This window comes from Carettochelys insculpta, chromosome 15 (genome assembly GCF_033958435.1).
Source record: "Carettochelys insculpta isolate YL-2023 chromosome 15, ASM3395843v1, whole genome shotgun sequence".
In the NCBI taxonomy this organism is placed as follows: Eukaryota; Metazoa; Chordata; order Testudines; family Carettochelyidae; genus Carettochelys; species Carettochelys insculpta.
The window spans coordinates 5,525,990-5,553,945 of record NC_134151.1 but is presented as its reverse complement, the minus strand read 5'-3'; the positions used below and the strand labels follow the sequence as shown (position 1 = coordinate 5,553,945).

The 27,956-nt window shown below is 42.1% G+C and overlaps 1 protein-coding gene across 1 annotated transcript; it reads left to right on the top strand.

The window, feature by feature from the left end:
- The first annotated feature begins 3,596 nt into the window (after positions 1-3,596).
- On the top strand, positions 3,597-25,809 carry NPM1 (nucleophosmin 1). The gene is made up of 11 exons (XM_075009385.1): positions 3,597-3,729; positions 4,586-4,665; positions 11,038-11,157; positions 12,141-12,234; positions 12,999-13,102; positions 14,170-14,234; positions 15,702-15,750; positions 20,565-20,654; positions 22,259-22,366; positions 24,102-24,176; positions 25,458-25,809. The coding sequence occupies exons 1-11, from the start codon at positions 3,666-3,668 to the stop codon at positions 25,494-25,496; spliced, it is 888 nt and encodes a 295-aa protein (XP_074865486.1). The 5' UTR covers positions 3,597-3,665; the 3' UTR covers positions 25,497-25,809.
- The last annotated feature ends 2,147 nt before the right edge of the window (positions 25,810-27,956 follow it).

Genomic DNA, 27,956 nt, shown 5'->3' with positions numbered 1-27,956 from the left:
TGTTGCCCACTCCTGCCAGTTTCAGTGCTCTGTCTTTGATTCAAGCAGAGGACCATGGGAAGGAGATTTGTTTTCCATGGGTATCATTCCCTCGCTCCCCAATAGCACAGAGTTGACAGGTGCTCATGCTCTGGTTCCCCCAAAACACAGAGCTGGTAGGTAACAGGGAGGGAAAGAATCATGAAAACTTTTGTGAAATTTCATTTTTTAAAAATTACCCTTTTTGGCTTATTTTCCTGGCAGCTCTGGAGTCTTGTAACAAATAAAACTTGAACTGAGGATAGCACATCTGCCTGAACAACAGAACTGCCTTTGTGGGTCTTGCAGTGGAAATGAGCACTTGTGAAAGGGTGCTGGAGAGCGAGCAGTGGAAAGGGGATGGAGTGAGCAGGGGTGAGGTCCATAGTGATAGTGGGGGTGGCAGTGGGTCCAGCAAGGGTGTTCAGTTTTCTGAAATTAGAACGTTGGCACTCTTAGAGACCTCTGCCTCATCTGGCACCACAACCTCCTATTCCTGCCTCTGCACTCTGCCCCTGAAAGCTGGCTCTTCCCCCCTTGCCCCAGCTCTGCAGTTCCTCTGTCAGTGGACAGCCTGAATGAAAGCCAGGCCTCCCAATGGAAGGTGAGTGTGGGTGTCTCACACAGCCAATGGAAGCAGAAGTTGCTGGCCTCTTCCAGGTTGGGAGGGGAAAGGAAGACCTAAGTAAGTATTCAGAAACCCAGAGCTCTCAGCCTTCTCCTCACAACACACACCCAGGGACACCCTCTCTGTTCCCTCAGCTCCCAGCCTGCGGTTAGCCCTGAGCAGCAACGATGCTAGGTGCATCCAAGTCAGTTTGCTCATGTGGTTGCAGGAGGGAAGTGCAGGGGTTAGGGATGAAGGGGGAACAGTGCAGGGTTGGGGGCAAAGGCAGGAAGGACAGGGTTTGGGGTGAAGATAGTATGGTGCAGCAGTTACAGTGAAAGGGTCATAGGGCAGAGGTGGGGGCAAAAGGTAGGAGTTAGATGCAGGAGGGGAGCAGGGGTTAATGGCAAAGGGGTACAAGATGGTGGTACAGTAGTTTGGGACCTAATGGGAGGCAGGGACACCAAAATGAAAGTTTCCCCAGGGTACCTAAATGGGACCCTTGCTCCCCCAGTCCCCCTCTACACACCAACCCTCTGTCCTGACTCCTGCACCCCCCACATTCCCACCTCCGGCCTTGTCCCCCGCATCACACCTACACCCCACAATCCCCTGCTTTGAGACCCTTACACTCCACCCCACACTTAAATTTCTTACGGGTAGTGTCCTATTGCATTCCCCACCCCCATCCCCTTCTCTGAGTGGGAAAATACAACAGTATCTGTAAGAAATTTATTTTCACTCCTGGTTGTCCCACAATATATTTTCCCCTAAAACAACAATACAATACATGTTGTCTTATGACTGAAGGGAAGAGTAGTGCCAATACGGGCTTTTGCTGGCACAGCTATAGAATCAGAGAACTGGAAGGGCCCTTGAGAAGTCATTAAGTCCAGTCCCCTGCACTCTCAGCAGGACTTAGCACCATCCACATCATCCTGACAGAAGTTTATCTAACCTGCCCCTTGGAACTTGAAAGCATTATCATGAAATACATTTGTAGCCCAAACAAGGAACAGACTTCTAACCCTGCATTTACAAGGCCAGTGTGGTAACCACTAAGGAGCACATCTCTAATTGGCATAGCCAAAAGCTGGCCCTGCAGACCTTGACCCAAGTGTAAGAGATGCAGCTATTTCTATGTGCATTTGTAGAAGGCCAGGAATACTTTGGAGAACGTGATCAGCACCATTTATTTCAGTGAGGGTTAACTCAGATTCCCATGATGATAATTGAATGTCAACAGTTTTAACTGATTCATTCCTCACGCAGGCCTTAACTATGCAGTGATACCACTTTAATCATATTTAAATTGTAGTCACCTTGGTGTGTGCGCATGTGCACACACACACACATTATCGTCCCTTAGCTATGCTGACATTAAAACTCTGAGGCAAGGGTTCGCTCACTGTACCATGACTTCCTTAGGCAACAAATGTTACTACATGACCCCAAGACATGGGGACCAAAGCCTGAGCCCTGGGGAGCGAGTGGAGGAGGCAAAGCCCAAGGACCTCCTGGGAGGAGGGACAAAGCCCAACCTTCAGCCTGAGGCAGGACCTGATACACTCAGCCTGGCCACAGAGGACTGAAGTCCTCAGCCCTGGGTCATATAACTCAGGCTTTATCTCCCATCACGTCTAATGTGAGGCCTGGCAACCCCATTAAAATGTGATTGCAATGCACTCTGGTGTCCTGACCCTGTTGGAAAACCACAGCTCTAAGGAACATCTAGGCTACAATTACGCACCCGCCACTGACACAGCCTAGCTCTCCCCAGTGAAGGTGTTGGCTAAAGAAACTGCAGCTCCAGCTCAGAGACCCTCCCACAGCCACTAGAGCCTGCACTGCAGCCCCAAACATCTATGCAACCCTTCAGCCCAAAACTCAGGCAGGGGGCATGGGCTTAACTGCAGGGTAGACCTACGCCAGGTTTACACTACTGGGAAAAACTGATTTAAGAGCTGCCACTCCAGCAGCATGCGGCTGCGTCTACACTAGCAAGTTCTTTTGAAGAAACTGGGCCTTTTCCAAAAGAACCCATGGAGCATCTACACCCGAAAAGCGCTTTCCATCTGAAAGGGAAAGAACCCAGCACTTTTTCCAGCAGCCCTCTTCCTCTCCCAGATGAGGCAGAGCGCCTTTTTCACAAAGATTTTTTTTTGGGGGGGTGGGGGACCAGGTGCAGATGCCCGAGGGGCCTTTTTTCCCCCAAAGACCAGTCCTCGTGCTCTGCAATTCTCGATCCCGGGCCCGTTCTTTCGAAAGAGGGGGCTCCCTGGGGACGCTCTCTCGCCAAGGCGTGGCTTGCTTGGTTTTTCGGGGGCGGCCTCGCTCTTTGGAAAGGCGGTTTGTGGAAACGATCTTCCCGAAGAGCTTCTCTCCACGGAGCGCGGGAGCCTAGACGCAGCCTGAGTCGCGCAGCGGGAGCCCGCGCAGCCGAAATCGACTTGTGCCGTCCCCACAGCGGGAGGAACGCTCCGCTCGCCTTCCCTCACTCCCCCGACAGTCCCCAGCAGCGGCGCTAAATCGAACCCCGGAAGCGCCACCGCCGTCTCCCAGCTGTACCCCGAGGCCCGGGGGTGAGCTGAGGTGAGCGGCGCTACAGCCAGGGGCAACCGCTAGGCGGCCTAGCCCCACCCCCGCGGCCCAGCCCCAGCTGCACAGAGCTCCGGGGGACCCCGGCCCTGCCGTGTGCAGACAGCACAAGGGCAGCTCCCTTGTGCTTGAGGGGAGGGGGCGCACGGGCCGCCATTTTGAGCGCACAGCGCTCCTCTTCCCAGTCGCTTGGTGCTGGGGGGGCGGACTTGGGGTGAGCGCACGCGGCGGGGAAGGAGCACGCGACCGAGGCTGGCGCAGGCGCACCATAGACATCAGAGGGTCGCCCGGCTACCGCGGCGAGGGGAAGGGGCGGGGTTAATGAGTTCCGCTCTCGCGAGAACACGGGGTCTATAAATGGGAGTGGGCGGAAAACTACCTTTCCTTCGCGAGATTCCGTCCGGAGCGTAGCTGCTGGCAGCTGAGCCGCAGGCCCGAGATCATGGAGGACAGCAGCATGGACATGGAAAACATGGGCCCCCTGCGCCCCCAGACCTTCCTCTTCGGTAACGCCGCGCCCTGCCCGGGGCCGCATGCGGTAGCCCCCGCCCCTCCCCGCCCTGGGCCCGTTGCTCTCGCGGGCATGGTGCGGCCTCCTAGGCCCACGCCGCTTGTGTGGTGGGGGGTGCCAGCCCCGAGGGGGGCAGGCTGGGGCGGGGGGGGCGCGCTGCGTGTGCGGCTCGAGGAGTGTTAGTGGTCCACTACCCCCCCCCCACGCGGCTGCTAGCACGTGGCGTCGGCTGCGGCCTTCCGCTCCTGGCAGCGGCTTGTGCTTTGTTCCTCTCACCCCCCCCTCCCGCCCCCAGGTCTGGCGCCGCCCGCCCGCCAGCCCCAGGAGCTGCCGGTTGCCCGGGACGCGCTTCTCCGGCGCCGCTCGCCTGGCGCGCACGTGGCCGCGTGGTGCAGGCGGAGCACGTGGAAGGGCCGCGCGCGGAAGCGGGCCCCGTAGGTCACTATTTCACACGCCATCGGCCCTCCCTTCAGCTAGCTGCTGTGCCAGTACGCTAGAGTCTCCGCAGCTCGCCCATGATTGAGACCCCTTGAAGGTTACGGGTCCCTTGCAAATTCCTGATGGGCGGAACAGACGACCAAGGGTTGTGCGCTGCCGCTTTCCGGCATACTAGCAAACGGTCTGGCGCTTTTCTTTTCACCAAGAGGTAAACGTTGGTATTGAGATCTCTTTGTGCTGGTAAATCAGAGGTGTGAGGTTCGAAGAACCCCGCATTTCGTGCAGAATGTTTTTTTAAACGGAGACGGGAATTTGGCAGAGTACAAAGTACTAGGGAAGAAAAGATTCTAGCATGCAATAAGTAAAGGTACAGTTTTAGCGCTTAAATGTTTTATGTCTAACTTAATCTACAGGTTGTGAACTAAAGGCAGATAAGGAGTATCATTTCAAAGTGGATGATGAGGAAAATGAACACCAGTTGTCATTGAGAACAGTAAGTCCTAGTCCTGCAAACTCAAGATTAGGGTGCTGTGAAAAGTTGCTCTCCTCATGGGATCGTAACTGATTCATTGAATCATTCTTCCACCATGTGTAGTTTTCAGTGTTGGATGCTATATTCTGTTATTTTTTTAGTCATAGCATGGAACCGTAAAAGCTACTCAAGTAATTTGGTGTAGAAGTTACTTAAATGTAAAATTACTTCAAACATTTCTATTTCTGTAATGCTAACTTTTTAAGCAGTGAAACTAATTTTACTAAGAATCCTTGTTTTGTGATGCTGGAGAGAAACCCGTATTTAAAATAAATGTATTTTGCCTTATACCAGGGTGAGGGGATTTGAGATGCCAATTAGAATCATGGAAATCAAGAAACATTAATTTAAATACTCAGTTTTAGTCAAGTTTTGCATTTATTGTGCTTTGTTTACAAAAGAGGTTGGTTTTTCATTTGCTGATAAAAATATTTTGATTCACAACTAAATATATTTTATACTACTTCTGATGGAGTTTTCGGTTAGCTAGGTTACACTATATACTGAGTATGTAAGCTGTTGCATAGTATAGCTTGGACTTATTCAGGTTCTTAGTTTTTACCTATGTTAGAAAATGGTGAGTGATGCATTTATTTTAGGCAGTTTTTGTTTCATGTTGTATTTGCATATTAAGTGCAAATAAATTAAAACATAGAGCTTTAATGTTAATATAGCTATTTTAAATGTGCTAGCGCACAAAAGAAAAGCTGAACATAAGACTGGCCATATTGAATCAGACCAAGGGGCTATCCAGTCCAGTACCCTGTCTTCTGACAGTGACCATTGCTAAATGCCCCAGAGGGAATGAATGGAACAGGAAATCAAGTGATGCAGCCTGTCAGCCTTTTCCAGCTTCTGATGAACAGATGCCATTCTTGTCCACCCTGGTTAATGGCCATAGATGAACCCACCCTCAATAATTTATCTATAGTATGGTCTCACGATTGGTGAACTTAATCTTTGCTAATTCAGTTATTTGTGAGCAGCTGATTGGCCATATCCCCTGCATCTCCCCAGGCCCCTGGGCAGGAGTGCTGCTGGCTGCCCCACACCCTTGGGGCCCCAGGGCAGGAGTGTCTGTATTCATGGAAAAACATTTGTGAGGGTTCTGAATACAGAACCCTTGTGAATGTCAAGACCCTACTATATTTACTTTTTTGAACCCAGTTAAATTTCCTGGTCTTCACAGCATTCTTTGGCAATGAGTTCCACAGGTTGACTTTGCATTTGCATTTTGAAGCTAAGGGAAGTCTCATCTGTAATTTCAGTGAATTGACTGTATTGTTACCAGTCCATTAAAATTTACAGTTAATAGATCTTATCCTTTCATTTGTAGTTTCATATATTGGAACAAAGGGGAAAAAACTTTCCTGGTTTTTAACTTCCCACTTTTTAGAGTGTATACAAGCTAGTCATTTAATTGAACCAATTGAATAAACTGAAATGAAGAAAATATTCTCTGCATTTCCAGAAGTTTGATGAATTCACTTGTAAAGAGGATCTTTCCTTCTAAGACTGGCATTGAAATGCAAAATTAAATTGATTTTCACTGTACCACATGTGGGTTGGTTTTCTGGTAGGGAACTTTAAAGGGGATAATGTTTTTCACAACTATTCATATGTTTAAAAATCAAAGTGTGAAAATTATTCCATGTTTGCAGTGGGTAGAAGATGTTTTGTGTGAGAAGGGCATAAATTAACTATTTAAATGTTAATTTTTTTCTCTTTTTCTAGAGTTAACTGTGCTTATTTGTGAAATATGTAGCCCAAATCAATCATGTAATATGAAGAGTACAAAATTGTAATCAGTAAAAGTCAAATGATAGAAGAGACCTGGATACAGAAGTCTGCTGAGGTGTTCTCTTGCTAGTTCCTATAAGCGATATCCTGTTTAGAAGAACTTCATTTTGAGTGATCAGTGATCTGCGAGTACGGGCTGGACAAGATCTGGCCCACAGTTGGCCCCTAGGGCTGTGAAGTGAGAAGGGTTTTTTGGTGAGGGAGGGGGAGCAGAGTGGGGAGTGCATTGCCATCTGAGCTCCTATTGGCTGGTCTTGGAGGGGGGGTGTGTGTGTGTGTGTCACTCACACACTCCAAGCCAGTGGGCTGGGCTTGCTTACATAAGCAGCTTCTGTCCAAGGCTTGCCTCTGGCTGTAAATCTCCTTTTACATCCCTCCTGTGGACCAGAATCCCCTCCTGCACCCCAATACACTGCCCAGGATCACAACCAAATGCTCTGACTTCACACCCTATCCTACACCTGAGGCTGCATCTGCACTATGAGATTAAAATTTATTTTCTTAAATTGATTTCATAACACTGTTTTATCCATTTGATTTGGAGCATCTTCACCTTATCACATGTTCCCCACAAAGCCAGCTGCCTGCTGCTACACACAAGTAGCTAAAATTGAGCTTAGAGCGAGTGCTGCAGCAGTGGATTGTGGGAACCTATTCTGCAAATCCCTGAGCCCTGGAGCATTCTGGCCCCATAATAGATGTGAGTATATGATAGGGTCACAGATTTTATTCCCCTCTTTCCCCTGCTATGTTAAGTATGTTTAAATAGATAGAGGTGCTACAGTGAAACTTGAAGAATTTCTGGTTATGGTGTGAGCCAGCTAAAAGACCCCAGACTACAGTCACATTGAACCTGCCAAAAAAAGATGTGCTCCTCCCGCCCCCGGTCACCTGAACAAGAATATTGCTTGCTGCAAGCCTTACTTGGAGAGCTGTGATCTTTGCATAGCTACTACATCACTTTCATTGAAACATGCAGTTTGGGGCAGCAAAAAGATCCCTGGCTATAGCCAGCACCTAAAAATTGTAACATTTGAGAACCCCAAAAACCATGATGGCCCAGGGAGATCCATCGACTGCCCCAATGAGTGATGTGCCTAGGCTTCATTGTTGACTTGGATATGTATTTAGGTCTCCTGGGAAAGAGGGGTGCTAAGCTGAAATTGAAAGCCAAGTGAACTCAAACTCAGGTCATTAATAATGGTTTGGGGTGGTTAAAAGACAGCAGCTGTGACAGCTTTGAAAATGGTGACAGCTCATGGAGACTGTTTGTTTGATTATGTTTGGACCTGAATCTGGATTTAGGCCTCCTGTCAAAGAAGACCCTTATGTTTAAGTAGACACGGTTGCTACACTGAAAGTCAAATGAAATATTAAAAACAGTTATGGCTGGGGGTGGATAAGACTCTTGAATAAAGCCAGCCCCTTTGTTAAAGACCCCCAAATGTAGCCAGCCCTGAAAACCATGACTGCCAAGGAAGACTTTCCCCAAGTGGCTAAAAGGCCCCTGACTGAAGCCAGCCCCTGTGGCCTCTTATAAAGCCCATATAAAAAATTTGGTGCCGGAGAACCGCCACTCTAATGAAAATATTTTCTTCCATTGACTTAAAATTGTGTCAGCGGAGGGAGACATACCTCAGGTGGATAAAAGGCCTCCCTGAATAGAGCAGTGGCAATGTGAGAGGCCAAAGCAGAGAGCTGTGGGACCTCTCTGATGGCTTATGAATTCAACTTAAACATATGGTGTACACTCACTACACCGCATTTGGAATTTTAAATTCAAATGAACACCATGCCCATCAGGTTACTATGATTTTAGTGTTCCGTAAATCAAGCCAATGGAATTTACAGTCAGGATAGGCACTTAGAAAAATTAGGCTGACTTACTGATTTATCTTTTAGTGTAGATGCAGCTTGAGTTTACTACCCCAAGTTCCCTTCTGCACCCAACTTCCATCCCAGACCACCCTGTACTTTCGCCATAAAGAAGTACAGCCCTTTGCCACTTACCAAAATCTTGTGGTGTGCTGCTGGTGCCCTGTCCCGCCTGCCTGCAAAACTTATTGCTCGCTCCTTCATTTAGTAAATGAAACCTGACTTCCCTGGAGCCAAAAGTATGTTGTTTAGTCAAAGATGTAAGAAATTTTGCTCTAAAAATAGTGTCCCAAGTCTGCATGCAATGGAACAAGTTTGCCATCCTTCTTGCTGTGGGGGAAGGTGTTGCCTTTGCTGCAGTTAGTGCAGGGGGATGAAACCATTCTTATTTAGAGTAGTTAGTTTCATGTGCTGAAACCAAGAAAATAAAGTTAAGCCACTTGCCAGAAGCATGTTTGCTTTTCCACTAGACTGGTTACAATTGTCATATGGAGTCTGGAGGGAGGACAGCCTTTCCTTACAGCAGCATCACTATGGAAATTTTTTTTCCCAAGTACTCAGTATATTGAACATAACTCTTGTAATTTAATAGGATAGTAATTTAAAAAGTAATCCATCTCTAAATAAGGTCAATTTAAAAATATGGCCACAGAGGGCTAGAGAATCATGACAGTGTGTTTCTTGAGGGTCTGAGAGTTAAACCCTAGGATAACATTTGAAAATTTGTAGAGAATATAATATGAACAGGTCATGTTCTGTTTATGAAAGGTGGTGTATATTTTCAGAGTGAACAGTAGGATTTCCCATATTAATGAAAAGTGAAACCAAGCCTTGACAGTGTATATCACTGGATATTGAGTTCTTTGTCTCAAAATCTTTGATATAATTTGAATAGGGATTGAAAAATGCTGGAAAATTCTGTTGTCTGTTATGTAGGAAGTCTGGATGTTCTCAGTCACTTCTGTTCGTCTAATATGTTTAGTTTTGTAACGCAGTAGTGTCCAGAGATGCCACTCAGCATAACTTCCACTGTTCCCAAGAGTTTCCAAGATAGAGACATTCCACTTTATCCTCATAATACATGAGGTGAGCTAGGTAAAATGTAATCCTCATTAGGTATATGCTTAGAAGGAAAGGGTTATAGTATAATAAACCACATACAAACTTTATGGGTTACTACATGTTACATCAATAACTGAATAGTTTTCTTGAGTAGGTGTAGAGGTTATTTTACCTCCGTATTTGGGACTGGTGCTACTGTTACCTTTAATTTTGAAATCCACATACTGAGAGATGTTGATAAATTGGAGAGGGTCCAGAGAAGAGTCAGGAAAACAAGGGGATGAAAACTTCCCTTATAGCCATGGTGTCCGGCACTCTAGGCGCTATTCACGTGTGGCTTTTTGGTTGGTTCATTGTGGCCAGTTCTCTTGAACAAGAAGTATATTTTCAGAATAATGTGGCTAGTTGGGTATGATTCAATACCGTGGTCTTACAGTGATAGATTCAAGCAGCTCAGTCTAGTTAGCTGAACAAAGACAAGGTTGGGTGATTTTGGTAGTTATCTAAAAGTATGTATTTGTGGAACAAAGATCAAATTGTCCTTCCAATAAGGCAGAAAAGGTGTAATGCCATCCAGTGTTTGTGAAGTAAAACTAAGCAAATTCAGACTGGAAATGAGGGCTAGTTTTTTAGTAGATTAGTAACAATTTAGTAAGTATCATGGCAGATTTTCCATCACTGCTTTTAAATCATGACTGCATTTTTGTCTAAAAAATGCTTCAGGAATTCTTTTGTGGAAGTTGTACAGCCTGTGCTTGTATAGGAGGTCAGACTAGATTAGCATATGGCCAAATGTGTAAATTACTTTGATTCCTGATAGAAACACATCTATAGCTCACAGCTCCTGGAGGGGGCTGCTAGCAGTTCTTCTGAGCTGCATATGCAGCCTCTTGCCACAAGGAAATGGAGCAAATCAACAGACGTAGAACAGTTGCGGTCGGTCAGACAGCCGATACATCTGGGCCATACAATAGAAGGAGAACAATTAAACAGAGCTGCTATTTTGCATGAAGTGAGCGAGTGTCTCATGAGATAGATGTTACTGTCTAAAAGACTGAATAAGCCACTGAAAGAATATAAACCAATCCCAGACCAGTGTTCCCTCTAAACTTTTTCAGCCCATGTGTGGAATTAATTCATGCACATCAAAGCATGTGTAAATGTGCACCACCAATCGGAAATGAGCCATTACCAGATTCTCCTGGCCCACTAGATGAGTTTGTTGTCCATATGGTTTTAGAGACTAGCTGACTTATTTAGTTGTATATTTGTATAATTGTTATAAAAACCTTATACTTGTTGTTCCATGTTTCTTATTGTATATAAAGGTTAATTTTTATTAATTTTCAGTAACAAGAAACCCATAATGCAGATTGTATCAAATTTTAGTGTAATGCTTATTAAGTCTCCAGTGGTATCACTGCAGAAACAGGGAAAAAATAACAAAGAAATGTCTTAAGGGGTAAATATACTTAAAATAGAGACTGAATTTTAGATGCATTTCAAAGTAAAAGTTCCTCGTAATCGTTTTACAGGTTAAGAATGATGGCTCACTTTTTTTCCCCTAAAGGATAACTTATTTCATATCTCACATAGGTCAGTTTGGGTGCTGGTGCTAAAGATGAATTACATGTCATAGAAGCAGAGGCATTGGACTATGAAGGGAACCCTGTAAAAGTCACGCTGGCATCTTTGAAAATGTCAGTACAGCCTACGGTAAGGGCAACCCTATACGTTATTGGTACATTTTGGTGTGAATCTTGTTTCCTAAGTTTGAGTGTTAAAATGGGAAAACTTTTAAAATATTTTGGCCGTTTCATTTGGGTTCTGGGATGGTTCTCTAGTCCATGTTCAGGTTTTTGGTTTGGGCGTAACTGTCACATGTAGTTTGGAAACAGAAGGAATTTTTAACTTTTTTACATCTTCCATTTTAATTAAAATATGGCAACATTTTTGGGTGGTCTTAGGTTTCTTAAATCATTTAATGGAAGCCTGGTTTGTTCTAATCTGCGTCCAGTTGAGTTTTCCTTAATTCAGCGTGATTTCAGCTACTTGTTTATGAATTGTATTGTATTGTTACTCAACAGATGTATACCTAGTTTTTCAGTCATAACTGCATGAGACTCATTTCTCTTCCTTTTATTGATGAATTCTGTAGTACCAGGACAGGTATGAGACAAATATTACTCCTTAAGCATAGTTTACTACAGGTGCACCTGTACATATCATTTGGGGGAAGGTTTTGGATTACAGTGTTCATAGAGGAAATAATGTGAAGAGGCAGTTGTGAAAATGGAATTAAGGACCCAGGCAGATCCACACATCCTGCATGATTATGATGGTCTGTACAGTGAGATAAAAATTGTCTTGTTCTCATGCCCTAGTGAGAGTTTGGATACCTGCAAGGGTTCTCTTTTGGCCTTACTTGTTCAGTATAAGTCTTGTGGAACACTAAGAGCATGAGTGAGGTACTATACTGGGTCTCACTCTTACATAGATTATAAATGATACTTGCCGAACATCCTGACAGTTCCTTCTTGACTGTTGCTAGTGAGGAAGCTGCTGGTTTGTTGCAGTTATTAGTGCTGGCTTTCTCTTCTCTAGCATTTTCATTGTTTCAGCATCATTCAGGTGGCTGCCTTGGTGTTTGCTAATTTACCATCAACAGTATTCTGTTAAACATGATACTCCCTCTATAGGTTTCTTTGGGTGGCTTTGAGATTACACCTCCAGTTGTTCTGAGGTTGAAATGTGGTTCCGGGCCTGTTTATGTCAGTGGCCAGCACCTTGTAGGTATGTATTGTATGTCTTAATGTGTTTTTAAATACAACTTTCATGTTAGTTACAGAAAAACAGAATACCATCTAAACTGACCAAATTGGTGTTTTGTGTCTCAACCTAGGTTAAGCTCCCTTCTTTACCACTCACTAGGACAAAAAGGGCCCTTATGCCACAGATGCATGTCCCCTTGTTCCGCTTTCAGCCTCTGCTTTTAGATCTATCATTAAAAACATCAAGAAGTCCCATGGCACCTTACAGACTAACAGAAAGCATAAGCTTGCGCGAGCAAAGACCCGCTTTGCCAGATCATTAACACCTAATTTCTTCAGCTCCTCTTGCTGAGAAAATATCACTGCTTTTGAATCCATTTCCCTCCAGAGAAATTGGAAACAACTTGTGTCACTTCATGTTTAAATGGAAGCTAATTATGTTAATGAATCGCCGTTGTCCCTGGAAGAACTCAACATCTTTGCTAATAATATACGACTAACCGCATAGCTCGTGAAATATTCCTCCATAAAGCTGTTTTTTAAAATAAACTATAATTTCAATATAGATAGATGCCCCAGATAGTTAGAGCTTAGTAGAAAAACTAAGTTGTTTCCTTGATTAATTCTGCAATTCCTCAAGGGAACTCCTGCCCTGGAAAATTGATAGTGATTTTCTTTCCCATTTAAAAATTTAGATATATTTTTTCTTTATATTATATTATTCAATGGTCCTGATATTTTCAACACTTGTGACTGTATATAAGAATGTTTATGTATTGTTTTTAGCATTGGAGGAAGAACCAGAGTCAGAAGATGAGGAAGATGAAGTGAAGGTATTAAACGCTGCATCAAAGAGACCAGCAAGTGGGACAGCAGCTAAAACGCCACAGGTAGAGTTGCGAAGCTTCATAAAGTTTCTGGCATTGTCTCCCAAAGCAGAATGTAAGCATTTGCATTCCTTACCATGATTAGGGTGATGACTATCAATAACTATAGGACAAAGGTTATCTGGTATTTAGATCTTGGAAATCAGTACTAAGGCTTTCCTGTGCTTAGTTCTTAAGTATATTTATCAGTAATTTTGAAGCCTGACATTGATATTTTTCAATTTGCTTTTTTAGTATAAAAATTCTGGGGGTATAGCGAAAGCTGTCTCTTGCATGATGAAATTGCAGATAATGCAGTGATGGGCCTTCTCTTATAGGACTCCAGGCCAGATAATCTGTTTTGTAGCATCAGCTGTATTTTTTTAAACAAACACATCTTGGCTTATGGTGAGCATATGTTTAAATTCTCTAACCACATTGAAACCAGATTAGATAACATCTGATATTGCCAGCTTTGACTCTTATCATTGTAAATATATGGAGCATGAAGCTTATCCATAAACATTTAAATGACCCGAATTCTTTGCTTATTTTTTGCATCATCTATTATCTCTTTAATCCCGTAAGTGCATAGGCCCATCTGCTTTAGGCTGTCCTTTGTTAATAAGTTATTCTTCAGTGATGTTTAGACCTTGCCTTCTTTTCCTGGTTCTTGTTTCATGAGTTTGGTAAAGCTCTTTTTATGTAAGTAGAAGAATCACTTCTGCTAATGCCAATAAATGAAAATTTACAGTGGTTCAAGTAATCTTTTAATTTAGTTAAATCAGATTCTTGGCACTTACTGGTTTTAAATTAGTATCAGTTTAGTTTGTCTGAATTTAACTGTACCAATTAAGCCAGTATAACTCAGGTTTAAATTTGTTTGCAGTGGCAGCACACGGTTGGCACCAGGTTAATTATTTTGACACAGTGACACCTTTAAACTGGTGCATCTCTGTAGAAGAGGCCTTCATCTTAATGGGGATATGATGCTTTTTTTATGGGGAGTGTTGTATGCCATTTGTATTTGCTCTCAGAAACCCCGTTGTTAAACTTTGTAACCAGATGTGTAACAAATTTTTTCCCTAAAGAAAAAAGCAAAATTGTCAGAAGATGATGAGGATGAAGATGACGACGATGAGGATGAAGATGAAGAGTGCGTATCTTATTGCTTTTTGCAATACATCTTGAAATGTTTAGTTTTCAGAAGTAGTGACTTTAGAGCATGAAAAGAAAACCATGATATTGAATTGAAGCATTTTGCATTTAGTTCTTAATTAGCCAAGAAATTATTGGGAACCTTATCCCCAGAAAATATCTGGTTTCATAGGACATGTTACTGCTGCATTGCTTAGATTCCTTTCCACAGTGATTCAAATCTGGGATCTGTTTTAGGCATTTTGGAAAGTTATGGGATCTTTTTAAAAGAAATGACAGCCATCCTTCAAATTTGCAGGAAATGCTGTTGATATTCCCTGTCAGTTATTGGAAGTTGGGGCTAATTGTCTTGTTGAAGCACACATTCAGATGCATTTGCTGACGTTTTTGAGAGGCTGCTGCTTTGCTACTTGTCAGGGAAAATAAACTACAGAATATGAAATTTGACATTCTCAGCAAAACCTTTTAAAATCATCTACCTGCATATTAATGTGCTGATGTAGAGGATAATATCGGAGGTGAGGAAAAAAGCAGAAGAGCGAACTAAATGGGGCAGAAATAGAGAAAAATAAAGCTACTTTTCTGGATATCTGACGGGAAGAAAGCAATTTTAGGTCAAACCTTTATTTTTGAACACTTCTTAATAGAACATTTTAAAGCTTCTTTTAAAATTATTAAATAAATGCTAAACTCTGCAGACTTGTCAGTAGCTTATGCTGTACATACTTGGAAATAGCAACTTCCAATAATGTAACTGTTATGAAATGTAACTGCTATGTAATCTTGGAGTGCACAGTTCTGATAAACTACTCTTAGGCTACGTCTACACTACACTACCTCCCTCCTTCGAAAGGAGAATGGTAAGAAGGGTGTTGGGAGTTTATTAATGAAGTGCTGCAGTGCATATGCTTCATTAAGCAAATTCCCTCCTGCGGCAACTTCGAAGTGCCAGCTCGCATCAAGCTGCGGCTCAGCCACCGGTGAAAATTTTGAGGAGTAAAGGGACTTCGAAGTGCCGGTGGGTGAGCTGCAGCTAGATGCAGGCCTGCACTTTTGAAGTTTAAAACTTCGAAGTTGCTGTGGGAAGGACTTTGCTTAATGAAGTGCTGCATATGCAGCACAGCACGTCATTAATAAACTCTCAACGCCCTACTTACCGTCCTCCCTTTGAAGGAGGGAGGTAGTGTAGACAAACGCTTAGTGAAGTCAGTGGAAGAAAATTTGAAAAACAGTATCTTAGTGTTTTGAAAGATTCTAAACTTGACACATTCTTTCAAGGTGGGTAATAAAACATTAGTCTTCAGATTGTCTTTTCAAGCTTACTTTTGGCATAGTTTGCTTACTTCACTGTAATAGCTTTCATTGGGGAATGAGGAGTGAGTTATTGAAAATTAACTATTCTGCTTAATTGAGGCACTTATGTTCTTATTGGTATGGGCATTAATAATGGAATTCTTGATTTTAGTGATGATGACGACGACGAAGAGGAAGAGGAGAAGATTCCAGTGAAAAAAGTAAGTCTTTGTCATATTAGAGACTGCCGGTCTGGATTTCTGATAACTTGCAGGTCTTTCGTTTCAGTCAAATTACAATGAAAAAGTCATGTTTATGGAACCTCCATTCCAAAGCATCTGATGAAGCAAGTCCTTGCCCACGAAAACTTATGTGCCCAGAAGTCTGTTAGTTTGTGAGGGTGCCACAAAACTTCTCATTTTAGTGATGTTTAGATAGTTGGGTAGTTGAAACTTCTGTCTCCAGTACGTGACTATTGTACCTTGCTGGTTATTTCATGAAATTCTGTTTCAGCTTTGAGAGCTTTTATAATAATGCAAAAACTGAGCTAGTTGCCTACAGTTTTCTGCATGGCTGTGCATATAGTCTATTAGTTTGTGATATAAAATGAAACCATCAGGTTTCATTTAATTCAGAAAACTTCATCTGCTTAATATAACTATTTCTTTATTCAGCTTCTGTTGTCGCAGTTGTTAAGCTCAATCAGTGCCTCTAAATTTTAAAACTTTAGAGCAAAAAATTTTATTTTGACTTAGGATACGAACGTGTTACTTGTCTTGAAACTCCAGGTTACTTTTAATTATTCCAGTTAATCCTAGTTTTTTTTCCTTTGCATGCTGATACATATGTGCCTTAACTCTCCTTGGTATATTTTTCCATCTCTCAAACGGCATATGTGCTAGGTCAAGACTGCTAAATTTGAGTGTTCCAGGTTATGTAATAGTAGAATGACAGTATCTTCAGGTGCACACCAAATTTTCTGCCGGCTGTAGGCATAAGTATTACTCCAGGAATTGTGTTACGAAAGTGGATATGGGGCCAGAGGATTCTGTAAGGCAGGTCCCATAGCAAAAATGGGATGCAGCCTGGTTTTCAGTATCAGCTGGGTCTGTTAATCGCCAAGTGCAGAGCAGGTTGGAAATAAAGTTCAGGATATGTCAGGTATTACAGAAGCTCATTTCCATCTTAAACTTATACTGAGAGAGGTCTTGTTTCAGATAAATGAAATATCCATCTGCCTGGGAAAAACACATCTGTTGTTTTTCACTGCAAGTGATTGATTTGATTTGAAAATTGTCTGTGTGTACTCCTTAAGCTGTTTTATCTCTATTGCAAGCTGTTGTCTTCTCTGAATGTTCCACATATCAAAATGGTGGTTGTCCTGGGTGAGAGAAGGGTCACCTGCAGGGCAGCTTCCTTTTGGCTTTCCCCAGCACACTTCATTCTCAATTCATGTGGATTGCCAACTCCTCCCATGACTTGTGTAGTTGTAGGTTTCTTTGTTGATATTTCTGTAATGTTTGTTTTTTAAACATAGGGTTGCTAACCCTTGTACCTTGGTGGTCTGTGTTTGTCTGGTCTCTACCCTTTGACATGTCCAGTTTGGGTGATACTTCCAGGAGCTGTAGCTCGTGCTGGTATAGCTCTCTGGGTCATTGAGGAACACAAGCCACCTCACCATGACAAGGAAGGGACTGGAGTTACCACCTACAAATAAACCTGTGCAAATTAACAACAACTGATCTAAAAAAAAAATTAGAAAAGCCATTTCCCATCTCAGGAGCAGAAAGGCACCTGGACCAGGCAGCATCCATGCAGAAGCAGTCAAGGTAGGCAGTGTGATATCAGGCAATATGATTTATAACATGTTGGGGAAAACTTGGGATACTGAGAAGATTCTGCAAGACTGGAAATAGGTCTACCTTATTAATCTTCCCAAGAAAGGCAACCTAAAGGAATGCAAAACTGGGGAGGCATCACATTACTGTCTAGTCCAGGAAAAGCGTTCATTATTTCCAAAGAATCCTATTGAAGACTGAAGTTGATAGGGAGCTCAGAGAAGAACAGGCCGGCTTCCAAAGTGAGAGATCTTGTAGTGACCAAATAGCAACTCTGAGTGATCATAAAAGAGTTGCTTGAGCAAACACTCCTTCCCCAACCTTCATAGGTTTGGAAAAAACCTTTGACAGTGTTGATAGACACTTTGTGGAAACTGCTCAAACTCTGTGGCATGTCATCCAAAATTATCCATCCATTCAACATACAAATCCTTGACATACCAAGTTGTTCACAGTGGTGTCTTCGCAGAATGCTTCAGTGTGACAAGGGTGCTGATTGTCAGCTTTCCTGTTCTTGATCAGAATGGACTGGATTATGAACAGGACAACACGGCCGTCAATGGGGCACTTTTAAAACAGAGGGTTTTGCTGCTGCTGATGTTCTCTTACACTGGTGTGGAAGAAAAGGTCACAACCCTAGATAAAACTGCGTCGGTGACTGAACTGAACATTGACAAGGGAAACACCAAGACAGTGAGGATCAAACAGTCCCAACACCACACTCGCACTGGGAGGGGGATGGTCTGGAACGTGTGGAGCAGTTTACCTACTTGGGGAGTATTATGATCAGAAACAGAGAAGGATATCGGTGCCAGGACTGGGAAAGCAATGGTTGCTTTCAAGACTCTTCATCCTATGTGGAGCTCCTAAAAAGTGTCTGAAGACGAAATTGCAGATCTTTAACATAAATCTGAAGTGTGAGATCTGGTGTGGATGCGAGATCTGGTGTACTGAAAGGTCTTCAAATCATAAGCTACATACATTCATAAATAGATACCAGAGGGCAAGACTTTGTTCCAAAGCTCCTCATTTGTGACAGAGAAGGACAAGAACCACTTGACATCCAAATCAAGAGAAGAAAGTCAGGGTGGCTAGGGCACAGGCTCAGAAAGCCATGCAGCATAGTCTGTCAGCTTCTCAAATTGAACCTGCAAGGAGAATGCAAAAGAGGAAAACCTTGAACAATGTGGAGAAAATCTACTGAGATTGATGGATAATACTCCTGGAGTCAGCTAGAAGTTTTGTCCTGGGGCCAAGTGAAGTGGAGGAGACCTATGCTCTGCTTGGAGTACAAGGGTTTAAGAAGAAGATTCCTTAGACGAAAGTGATACTTGTATTCTGTCTCTGTCTTTGCATCACATCATATTTCAGAAATTACCTTAATCAAAAGGACTCAATTTTTAAATACACTAAAACCCCAGTTATACAACTGTGATGCTGGATAACTGGGGGGGGGCGTTGAATAATCTCTCCTAGCACTGCACAGATGGCAGCTCCGCTGGGGCCAGCAGTGGCTGCCCACCCCCCATTGCTGGGATTGCCCACCCAGGCTGTTGCCTGGGAAGATGGTGCTGGGGCAGGCTGCCTAGCCTGCAGGGCTCTGTGGCCTGATGTGTGGGCATATGCCAGCCCCAGGGAGCCAGCTCTGCAGCAGCCCACCCCAGGAAGCCAGTCCCCAGCCTCCCCCTCCATGACCCCTCACCAAACCCCTGATGATCCAACATTTTTGGGCATCTGACCACTCGTTGGCCCCAGTTGTCAGAGAACTGGGGTTTTCCTGTAACTTGCAACCAGTCTGTATAGAAACTTATGCTAAAATAGCAAAGCGGTTTCTAATTCACAGCCTGTTTTCCTTCAGTTGCACATTCATGTTTATCAGTGAATTGTAGTGTTAAAATTTAAGTATGAATCTTGGGACACGTTGGTAGGAAATCTAAATGGCATCGTGGGGCTTTTCCTTCTCCATAGTGAGTAATTAACACATGGCCTAGCAAATTCCCCATTTGATGTGTGTTCTTCTGCTTTAGCTCTGTTTTGTGGCACTTCTTGTTCACCAAGTGCCTGTAGGAGTACTATGGGCCACTGTTTGCTCTGCTGCCAGAGTCTCATTAGATAATATTAGACTAGAATCTTTGTAATATAGATGTCCCAGATCTGGGTATACCTGTGGACCAGACCCTGCGAAGAGGAGGAGGACGCAGCTCTGCACTTCAGCTCCTTCTCACCCCTTTCTGGTTGGGGGAACAGCAGTGCAAAAAAGGTCGTCTTGAGATACTTTTTCCCCCACCATTCCCAAACTGGGGAAGGGTGAGGCCTGGAAGTTGTGGAAGATGCAGAGCCATGTGTGCTCCTGTTCTTTGTCCATCCCAGGCCCTGTATTTACGGCTGTCTGCTTCATGTGAAATAAAAATTCAGTACTTTGCGAACAGTTTTCATTTTCACCTTCAAAACAAAAAATACAGAAAAACACGTAGGGATAGTCCCCCCCCCCCCCCCCCCAATGTGCCAGATTAGAGATTCAAGTGTACAAGCTACTCTCTTGCCTCTAGAGTTTACTTGGAACAGAAAAAAGCACAAGTGACTTTGTCAGAGTAGTCCTGGATTTCATTTAGGATTCACTAGACTAAAAAAATAAGGTACTTCCTATGTACAACTTCTTTGTTCCAGAAAGTGTGCAGACTGTGTGGCAATTAATTTGCTTATTCTACTGTCATGTGTAACTGACCAGAATGTGTGGAGTGGATTAGGTGACATCTTGGATCTTTATAGCCTAGACAATTTTATGACATTGAAATTGGTCATTTTCACTGCTAAAATGTGTTCCCTCACTATGGCTGGGTCTACACTTGCCTCTTCCTTTTGAAAGGGGCATGTTAATGAGCGGGTTCAAAAGATGCTAATGAGGTGCTGCAGTGAATATGCAGCGCCTCATTAGCATCTTTCAAACCCACTCATTAATGTGCCCCTTTCGAAAGGAAGAGGCACGTGTAGACACATGGTATAAGGAGTGTAGTGGAAAATCAGTGTTGTCTAACGTGAGACTAAATCCTACCAGTTGTGAAATATTTAAAAAGTTAAAATAAAAGTATGTTTATTCAACATAATTATTGAATCGTTTGTTTGTTTTCAATGTTGTGGTTATCTATCTTCACTTTTCTTGTGTGAAGCTGCTAAGCGTAAAGTTCTTTAAATTTCAGCCTGCCCGGGATTCATCAGCAAAAAATACTCCGAAATCAAAGCAGAACGGAAAAGATTCTAAGCCGTCCACCCCAGCATCTAAATCAAAAGTAAGTGATTAGGTATAATCAAAATGTTCAGTTAGACATAAATAAAAGAACATTGGAAGTGGTATAACAATTAGTTGCATTCATCTGGAACTTGGTTTCTCACTTTGACAAGACTCATTCCATTATCCACATCTTCAGAGTTCAGGATAATGTTAAGAAGAACTGGGATACACAAGCACTTGAGCAACCAGTCAACAATGATCTGAACTTGCAAACAGTTAGTACCCAGGTTAGCTCAACTAACCATGGATTGTGGGGGATAGCCAGCTCTGATCTTAAATTTCCTATAATGCTTAATCTCCAAAATTTGGTTCAGCACAAAATTGGATATGGTCTAGTCACTGCCTTGTGGTTAGATCTTGACCACCTCCTTTGAGAGTTTTGGATTTATCTTTGCTCATGTCAAGTAAGATGACCTGTTTTCAATTCATGTAAGTGTTTAAACCTGAGTTTCTGATGCTATTTAAAGGATGCTTAAGTCCGTGTGAAGCAGGCATCTTATCTGCTTCTCATGCATGGACTGCATGTAAGGTCCTTTCCATTTGTTCTTCACAGATTACCTGTGAATTGTAAGCCAGGAAAATGAATTGCTAGAAATCATTCTAAACATTTTTGAAATCCTGCCGCCACGATTAGTGAGCCAGAGGATTTCTTGTAATAGTGTCCTGAACTCATCAAGATTAACAGTCTTCTAAGGAAACATACCAAGCTAGATTTAAGTTGGCAAGCCAGTAGTCCAGTTTGCAGGGGGTTTTTGTGTGCATGGCTTTCTGGAGCAGGCATTTGGGTTTTTAGTTGCTCATTGAGATTGTTTTGGATGAGTGCTAACTAAACTTAGTTCAGTAGTGATGGAAAAGGAGACAAGATTGGGTTTAAACCCAAGCTCCTGTCATTATTCAGACAAGTATTTTTTGTGAAAAAGACAAATAGTTTTCTAGCCAAGTAACTAGAGGTTTGCAGTTATGATATTCCTTTAGCTGGCTATATCATTAAAGAATTATAATTTAATGTTGGAGCAGACGTACACACCACTGTTCACAGACATTGCTGATAACCTATGACCCTTAGGCTGGTGTTTTCTTAGCGTTCAAGTTGAGAAGTTTCCTCTTAAGTTCCACTCTTACATTTCTCTTTGGAAGAGCTGGTAGTAGCTAATTGTCCTTCAAAGAAAAATGCATATTGATGTTTTTCTGTGATTTGGTAATACAGACCTTAACAGTACACGGTATTTTCTAAATAAATTATTTGTAGCATAGACATCATGCTCTAAAGTTTGTAGTTTGCATACATGCCCCCTCAAAACGTGTCACCACTTGAAATGACGACCACAGATTAATTTTTCTGTTTTGTGATTCCGTTTCTAATAGCTTATTCGAGATTGATAGCATAAAATAGATTGGTGCATCTGTCAGTTTAATAGGGAAACAGTACTCATGTATGTAGTGATGTCAATATATTTTATCTATTCAGTGGCTTTCTTTGTATTGTTAGAGCAATGTGTTTATAATTTTTTTTCAAAAAGAGAAGCTGAAGTAATAGAATTATAGTAGCTTCTTGGCAGTTGCAGAATCTTTACAAAATGTGTAATACATTTTTTGTTTCAGACTCCACCATCTAATGAAAAGAAAAATAAACCACAAACTCCAAAATCACCAAAAGTACCTCTTTCATTAGAGGAGATTAAAGCAAAGATGCAAGCAACCCTAGAAAAGGTGAGTTTAAACTGTTTCATTATCTGAGTGCAGTAGTTTGTCACTGATTTTTAAAGTAGTTCAGCAGTACTATCCAGGCAGAGAGAAGTAGACGCTGAAGGCATGAAAATGCCATTCCTGGGTTTCATATTTTCACTTTTCACTGTCCACAGTATCAAACCTAAATTTCAAGCTTAGACACCTGGTGTACATCTACACTTGCAGCATCTGTCTATAGAAGTTACTGCCAGACAAGATGTTCCAATGAAACTTCTGTCAACAGATCGTGTCTGCACAGAGAAGTGGATCTATATTTTGATCCACTCTGTCTACCAAAGGGCCTCCAGAGCATCCACAGCTTTTTTGTCCGTGGTTTAGCTACAAAATGCATTTTGTGTATAAACTGAGTTGCGTTGACAAAACCCCAGTTTTGGTGACACAACTCTCTAGTGTAGGCGTAGCCCTAAAGTCTTATTGAAATTACTAAATCCATTTTAAATGTCTAATGGGTATTCTGGATGCACAAATTTTGAAAATTTGGCCTTCATCTTATAAGTAAAAAATTATTTGGTCTGGCCCTAGAGACCCTTGTGGGGGACCTGTCAAATATTATTCATCAACATGGTTTCATATTACTGAGTGCCTAAACTCAGTCTGTTGGTGCAAACCCCATCTCTTCTGTGTGGTATGGCTAGGTGTGATCAAGTCTATTGCTTGGTAAGCTGAATCTGTTTTACTTACTTTCAAAGAAACACACACTTTACAGAGGATTTAACTTGGAGTGAATGTGAGCATCTGAGTTGTCCACAGTGGGTAAATATTTAGTATTGTTTTGAGCCAAACTGTGAAAGACAAAGGTGCAAGTCCTGCTGCCCACTTTGTCTAACTTTTAAAGAACATAACTGTTTCTACAATGTAGTCTGACACTTAGTAGAAAATTTACTTTGTCTGATGTTAAGGATGGAAAAAATTGGCATTTTAAGCTTTCTCATTGGTTGTGTCTACACTACAAAAATAACTTCGAAGTTGCTCACTTTCAAATACGTATAAGTAAGCAACTTCAGAGTTGAGCATCTACACACACACCCTACCTTGAGGGGAATGAAGTAAGGACTTGGAACTTGGGCTCCCTATATTGACGTTAACTTCAAAGTAAGGGGAGAATGTGTGTGGACTCTGCTGGCTACTTTGAAGTAGTGCCCGTTTTCAAAGTTAACTTCAAAAGTTAGTTGCTAGTGCACACTCACCCATTGTGTTAGGTGTATCGCTGCTCTAAATAATCATCTGACAGCATAAATACAACATAACTTTCTTAACAGATATAAAGGACAATAGTGATTGGGCTGAGGACCGAGTCCTTGGATGTCTTAAAACGTTTGTTTATAAAATTACTTGTACATTGAATCCTAGAGATGCATGCCAGCTTAGCTGATTAATGTTAAGTATGTAACAACCCGCAATATCAACTATAAAAGCGTTGGCTGCTGAGGTGTGATAAATAGAGGCTGAATTAGGCTTGTTTTTAATGAGTCGGTTGCATATTTAAGGCCCTCATATTAGGGTGACGGGTTTGGGAAAAGAACCTTGATCCTGTGGAAAGCAATATTTTAAATTACTTCTGACAACAGGATATCTTGACACTATAGTTAGCTTTGAAAAATTTATTTGAACTTTTGATATAAGGTTTCTTGTAAGGGTTCTCTGTATATTGCAGCTTTATGTACACTATAATCCTTTTACTTTTTTTCCCCAATAGGGTTCGGCCCTTCCTAAACTGGAAGCCAAATTTGTCAACTATGTGAAGAATTGTTTCAGGACACAGGACCAGAAGGTAACTGAATTTACTGTGGGTTGGAAAAATCCAAAAGAACTTTTGTAATAAGATTTATAGTTTCTTTTCCATTTTTAATCTCTGTAAGCTTTGGACTGTTTCAAACCACAAACAATACTTCACATTAAATAAATGGAAAGTCTTTTAAGGGTTTAGTTGGTGAAGATGGAAAAACTAATGTTTTATTACATTTTTCCAGTTTTTATATGGTTAGTAAATTATCTCTTGCTTACTAAACCCACAGAATTTTCCTTTTGGCAACATAATGGCTAAGGAAATGAGCTGTGGTTTTCCCTGCTGCTGAATTTGGCTACTTGGTGTAGTCTGATTTCAAATTTTCTTTTGTTAGGGAATGGCTGGGAATGGGGAATTGTTTTGCAATAGGTATTATAGCAGTCTTATTTCTTTGTCTTCCAAAGTCAGCTTAGCTCTTGAGAGGACATGCCAGAAGCTGGTATCAGGCAGGTCCAAGATTAGTTATTGCTTGACATAGGGAAGTCTAAGACTTACTAATCAAAATAACTGAAACACAAGGAATTATGTCACTGGAAAAAGGTTTTGTTTTTCCCAGTGGTTCAAAGGTGTTATATTGACTGATAGACAATCAGCGATTTTTGAAAGAAAGTATTTAAAAGCAATTTGTCCCAGCTATTGAAGTGGATCAGACTTGAGGCAGGGCAGACAGAGTTCAGCCAGTATTTGCCTGACTGGTCCACGCCCTTCCTCTTGCCTCTGCTTAACTAAATTCTTAGTGTGCAGTCTTTTTAAAAACACTGTGTAGTATAACTTGTATTTAAGTATGCTGTTCAACAGAGTGCATGACTTACACTCAGCATAGCTTTAAAGGGTTTACTGTCACATTTTTACGTAAAATCCGCCTTTCTGTTCCTCCTCCAACAAGAATGAGGAGCAGTCATTTTAAGCTCTTGTGTCTAATTGGGATGAAAGCAGAGTGGAAAATTGCCACCTTACTTGCCCGTTGTTTTGCCACAAATAGCAGCTTTCAGAAGATAATTTGTGGTTTTGCATGTTTAAGAAGTGGTGCGCTCATCTTCAGAGTAGAATACAGTGTTTTTGGAGTGCAGCATTTGTTGCTCTATTTTTATACTTTTAACCAATAGTATAAATAATGGAGTTAAAGCAAAATACAGGATGGATGGTTTTTGAAATACTTTATCCAGGTGTAGTTCACTCCATTTTACCTCCAGTTTGTATTATTATGAATATTAGTTAGACCATTCTTACTTTCTCAGTGTCTAACATTTTTGTGTATGCTTTCAGGTTATTCAAGCTCTCTGGCAATGGAGACAGACTCTGTAAGAAAACAGTTTAAACCATTCATTAAAATCTGCAGTCTTATTTCTGTAACCATTAATATTTGGCTGTCCTTTTTATAAATGCTGAAAGAACTTTCCCTACAGTGTCTGATAAATGTCGTCCAGAATACTTTGCCAAGAATGTGTTGTTCAAAATGCCTGTTTAGTTTTTAAAGACGGGACTCCACCCTTTGCTTCATTTTAAATATGTATGGAATGTTTTGATAAGGCATAGTAGAGGTGGTGGTCAGACAAATGGAAATGGTGGGGAGACTAAATGTACATGTGAAAATAAAATTGAGTATTTTGATAAAGTACTATTGTTTCTTTATTTTTGTGGGCTCTGGGGTTGCCTGTGTGTTCAACGAGTGCTTTTAATTTCCAATAGGAATTTGCTAAATTTATTCCACTTTACAACATTTTTACCCAAACCACTCCCGTTTGAGGTTGGGGGAATAATTTTATGGCTGTGGCCACACTAGCCCCTCCTTTTGGAGGGACTATAGTAATACGGCACTTTGCAATATGAGGCACTGCCATGAATATGCAGCACCTCATTAGCATAACAGCAGCAGCCATGCATGTTTCAGAACTGCCCGTTTTGAAGCAGTGCCTGTGTAGCCTGGTGGCCTTTTGAAACGACTGCTCTGATTTCGGAAGCCCCTTCTTCCCATTTTCTTTTTGGTAAGAAAGGGCTTTGGAAATTGGGACTGTTTTCAAAAGGCTCCCAGCAAATGGGCAGCGTGTGTTTTGAAACCAGCAGTTTTGAGGTATGCACAGCTGTTACGCTAATGCAGTGCTGCATATTCATGGTACGGCCTAGTTAGCATATTCTGAAGTGCCACATTAGGCGGGGCAAGTGTGGCCACAGCCTATATGAATTAAAGACATTGAAAATGGTCAGCCTTACAAACACAACTCGTGCACAATATACCACTGATAAGTGAGTCTCAAGTGCTGAATTTAAACAGTGAGCAAAGTGTTGGTGACAATAATGGATTAATCTTGGCTATGCTAATTTGATGAGAAGACCTTGTCCTTAATTGCCCAGGCTGGCCCCAGTGGCTTCTTTCCTGCTAAAGAGGTTGTAACTGTGCCCAGTGAGCTTTTGGTGGAAAAATCTCCAGAACTGCTGGCGTGTTCTGCTCTTGGGAGTGCTGTGGTGTGCCAGTGTTCTGGTTTTGGCGTAAAGATTAAGACCAATGGGCTAAGAGTTTCGGAGGCTACATTAGGAAAGTGTTTAATAGGACCTGTTCTTGGGATGCTGTTTGGAAGATTTTGATAGTGTTCTTGTGGAGCTATGCCATGTATATCACCACTTCTCCACCTAGTGCTAGAGTGTGGGCTCTTCTATTCCACATCGTTGGATAACCTTGTCCTCTGGCAATTGAGATACTAATCCTTTGTACAGCTGCCCCCCTGGTGCCAGACTTTTGGGCTGTGGACTGAAGCAGCTTCTGGTATGAGTTAATGCTTTTCCAAATCTCTTTGCTCTGAAAATGTGGATGAGGCAGTTTGCAAAATTATATACATCAGAAATATTAGTCAGAAATGGCAAAGTTGATGTAAGTAGAGCCAGCGCTATTTTTAATTATTGGTTACTGACTAAAGAGGTTGTGACAGGTAGCCTTACAAACAAAAACTGAGCATGGCCTTCTAGTTTGAAATGTGTAAACTTGACCAATTCTCGCAGTGGAATGAAAATGCCTAGGTCCTTGTGTGTTGGAGCAGTAGAAAGGAAGCAGTGAACGATACGCCTGCGTACCACTTAACACCCCATTTCTCCATATCTTGTTTCTGATCTGGCTACATTTGAATGCTGTGCAATAAATAGGTGGTAATCCAGCGATGCATCTTTGATTGGGTGCAGCTCATGTATTGGAAGAGCGTATCTAGTTTGTACTATCGCTATGTAAGACTGATAAATGGCTCTCCTGTCAAGCTAGTTTTGAATTCTACAGCAAAGTCTGTATCAAATGGAAGATGCAGCAGCATTTAAGAAGAAAGGGAGAAAACTACTACAGTGTCCTGTATTGAATCTGCTCTTTTCAATGTAACTGCAGATTTTTATACTGGTGGCAGATGCTGGAACCTAGTTGGCAGCCTAGTACCTGAGGAGTTGACGCTTCAGGACAAATTCATCAGCTGGCTATTTTAGTACTGAAACACTGACTACATGCTGGGAGGTTCAAGGTGAATGTAGTTCTCAGTCTGGAAGATTGCATGAGATTCTACAGACGTTCAGAACGTTCTAGGAGATTAATGGAAAAGAACCCACATAGAGAATACCTGAAAGATCTTACCTGAAACATTCTAATTTTCCCTTGTGTTGCTAGCCACCAGACCAGTACCCCCTGCCTCCGAAGCAGTTGCTTGGGTTGTCTGCCCTAAAACCTGGCCCCAAATATGACTTAAAGAATAGAATGAAGTTCCACAGACTCACTTGATTTTTTTCAGATTAAAA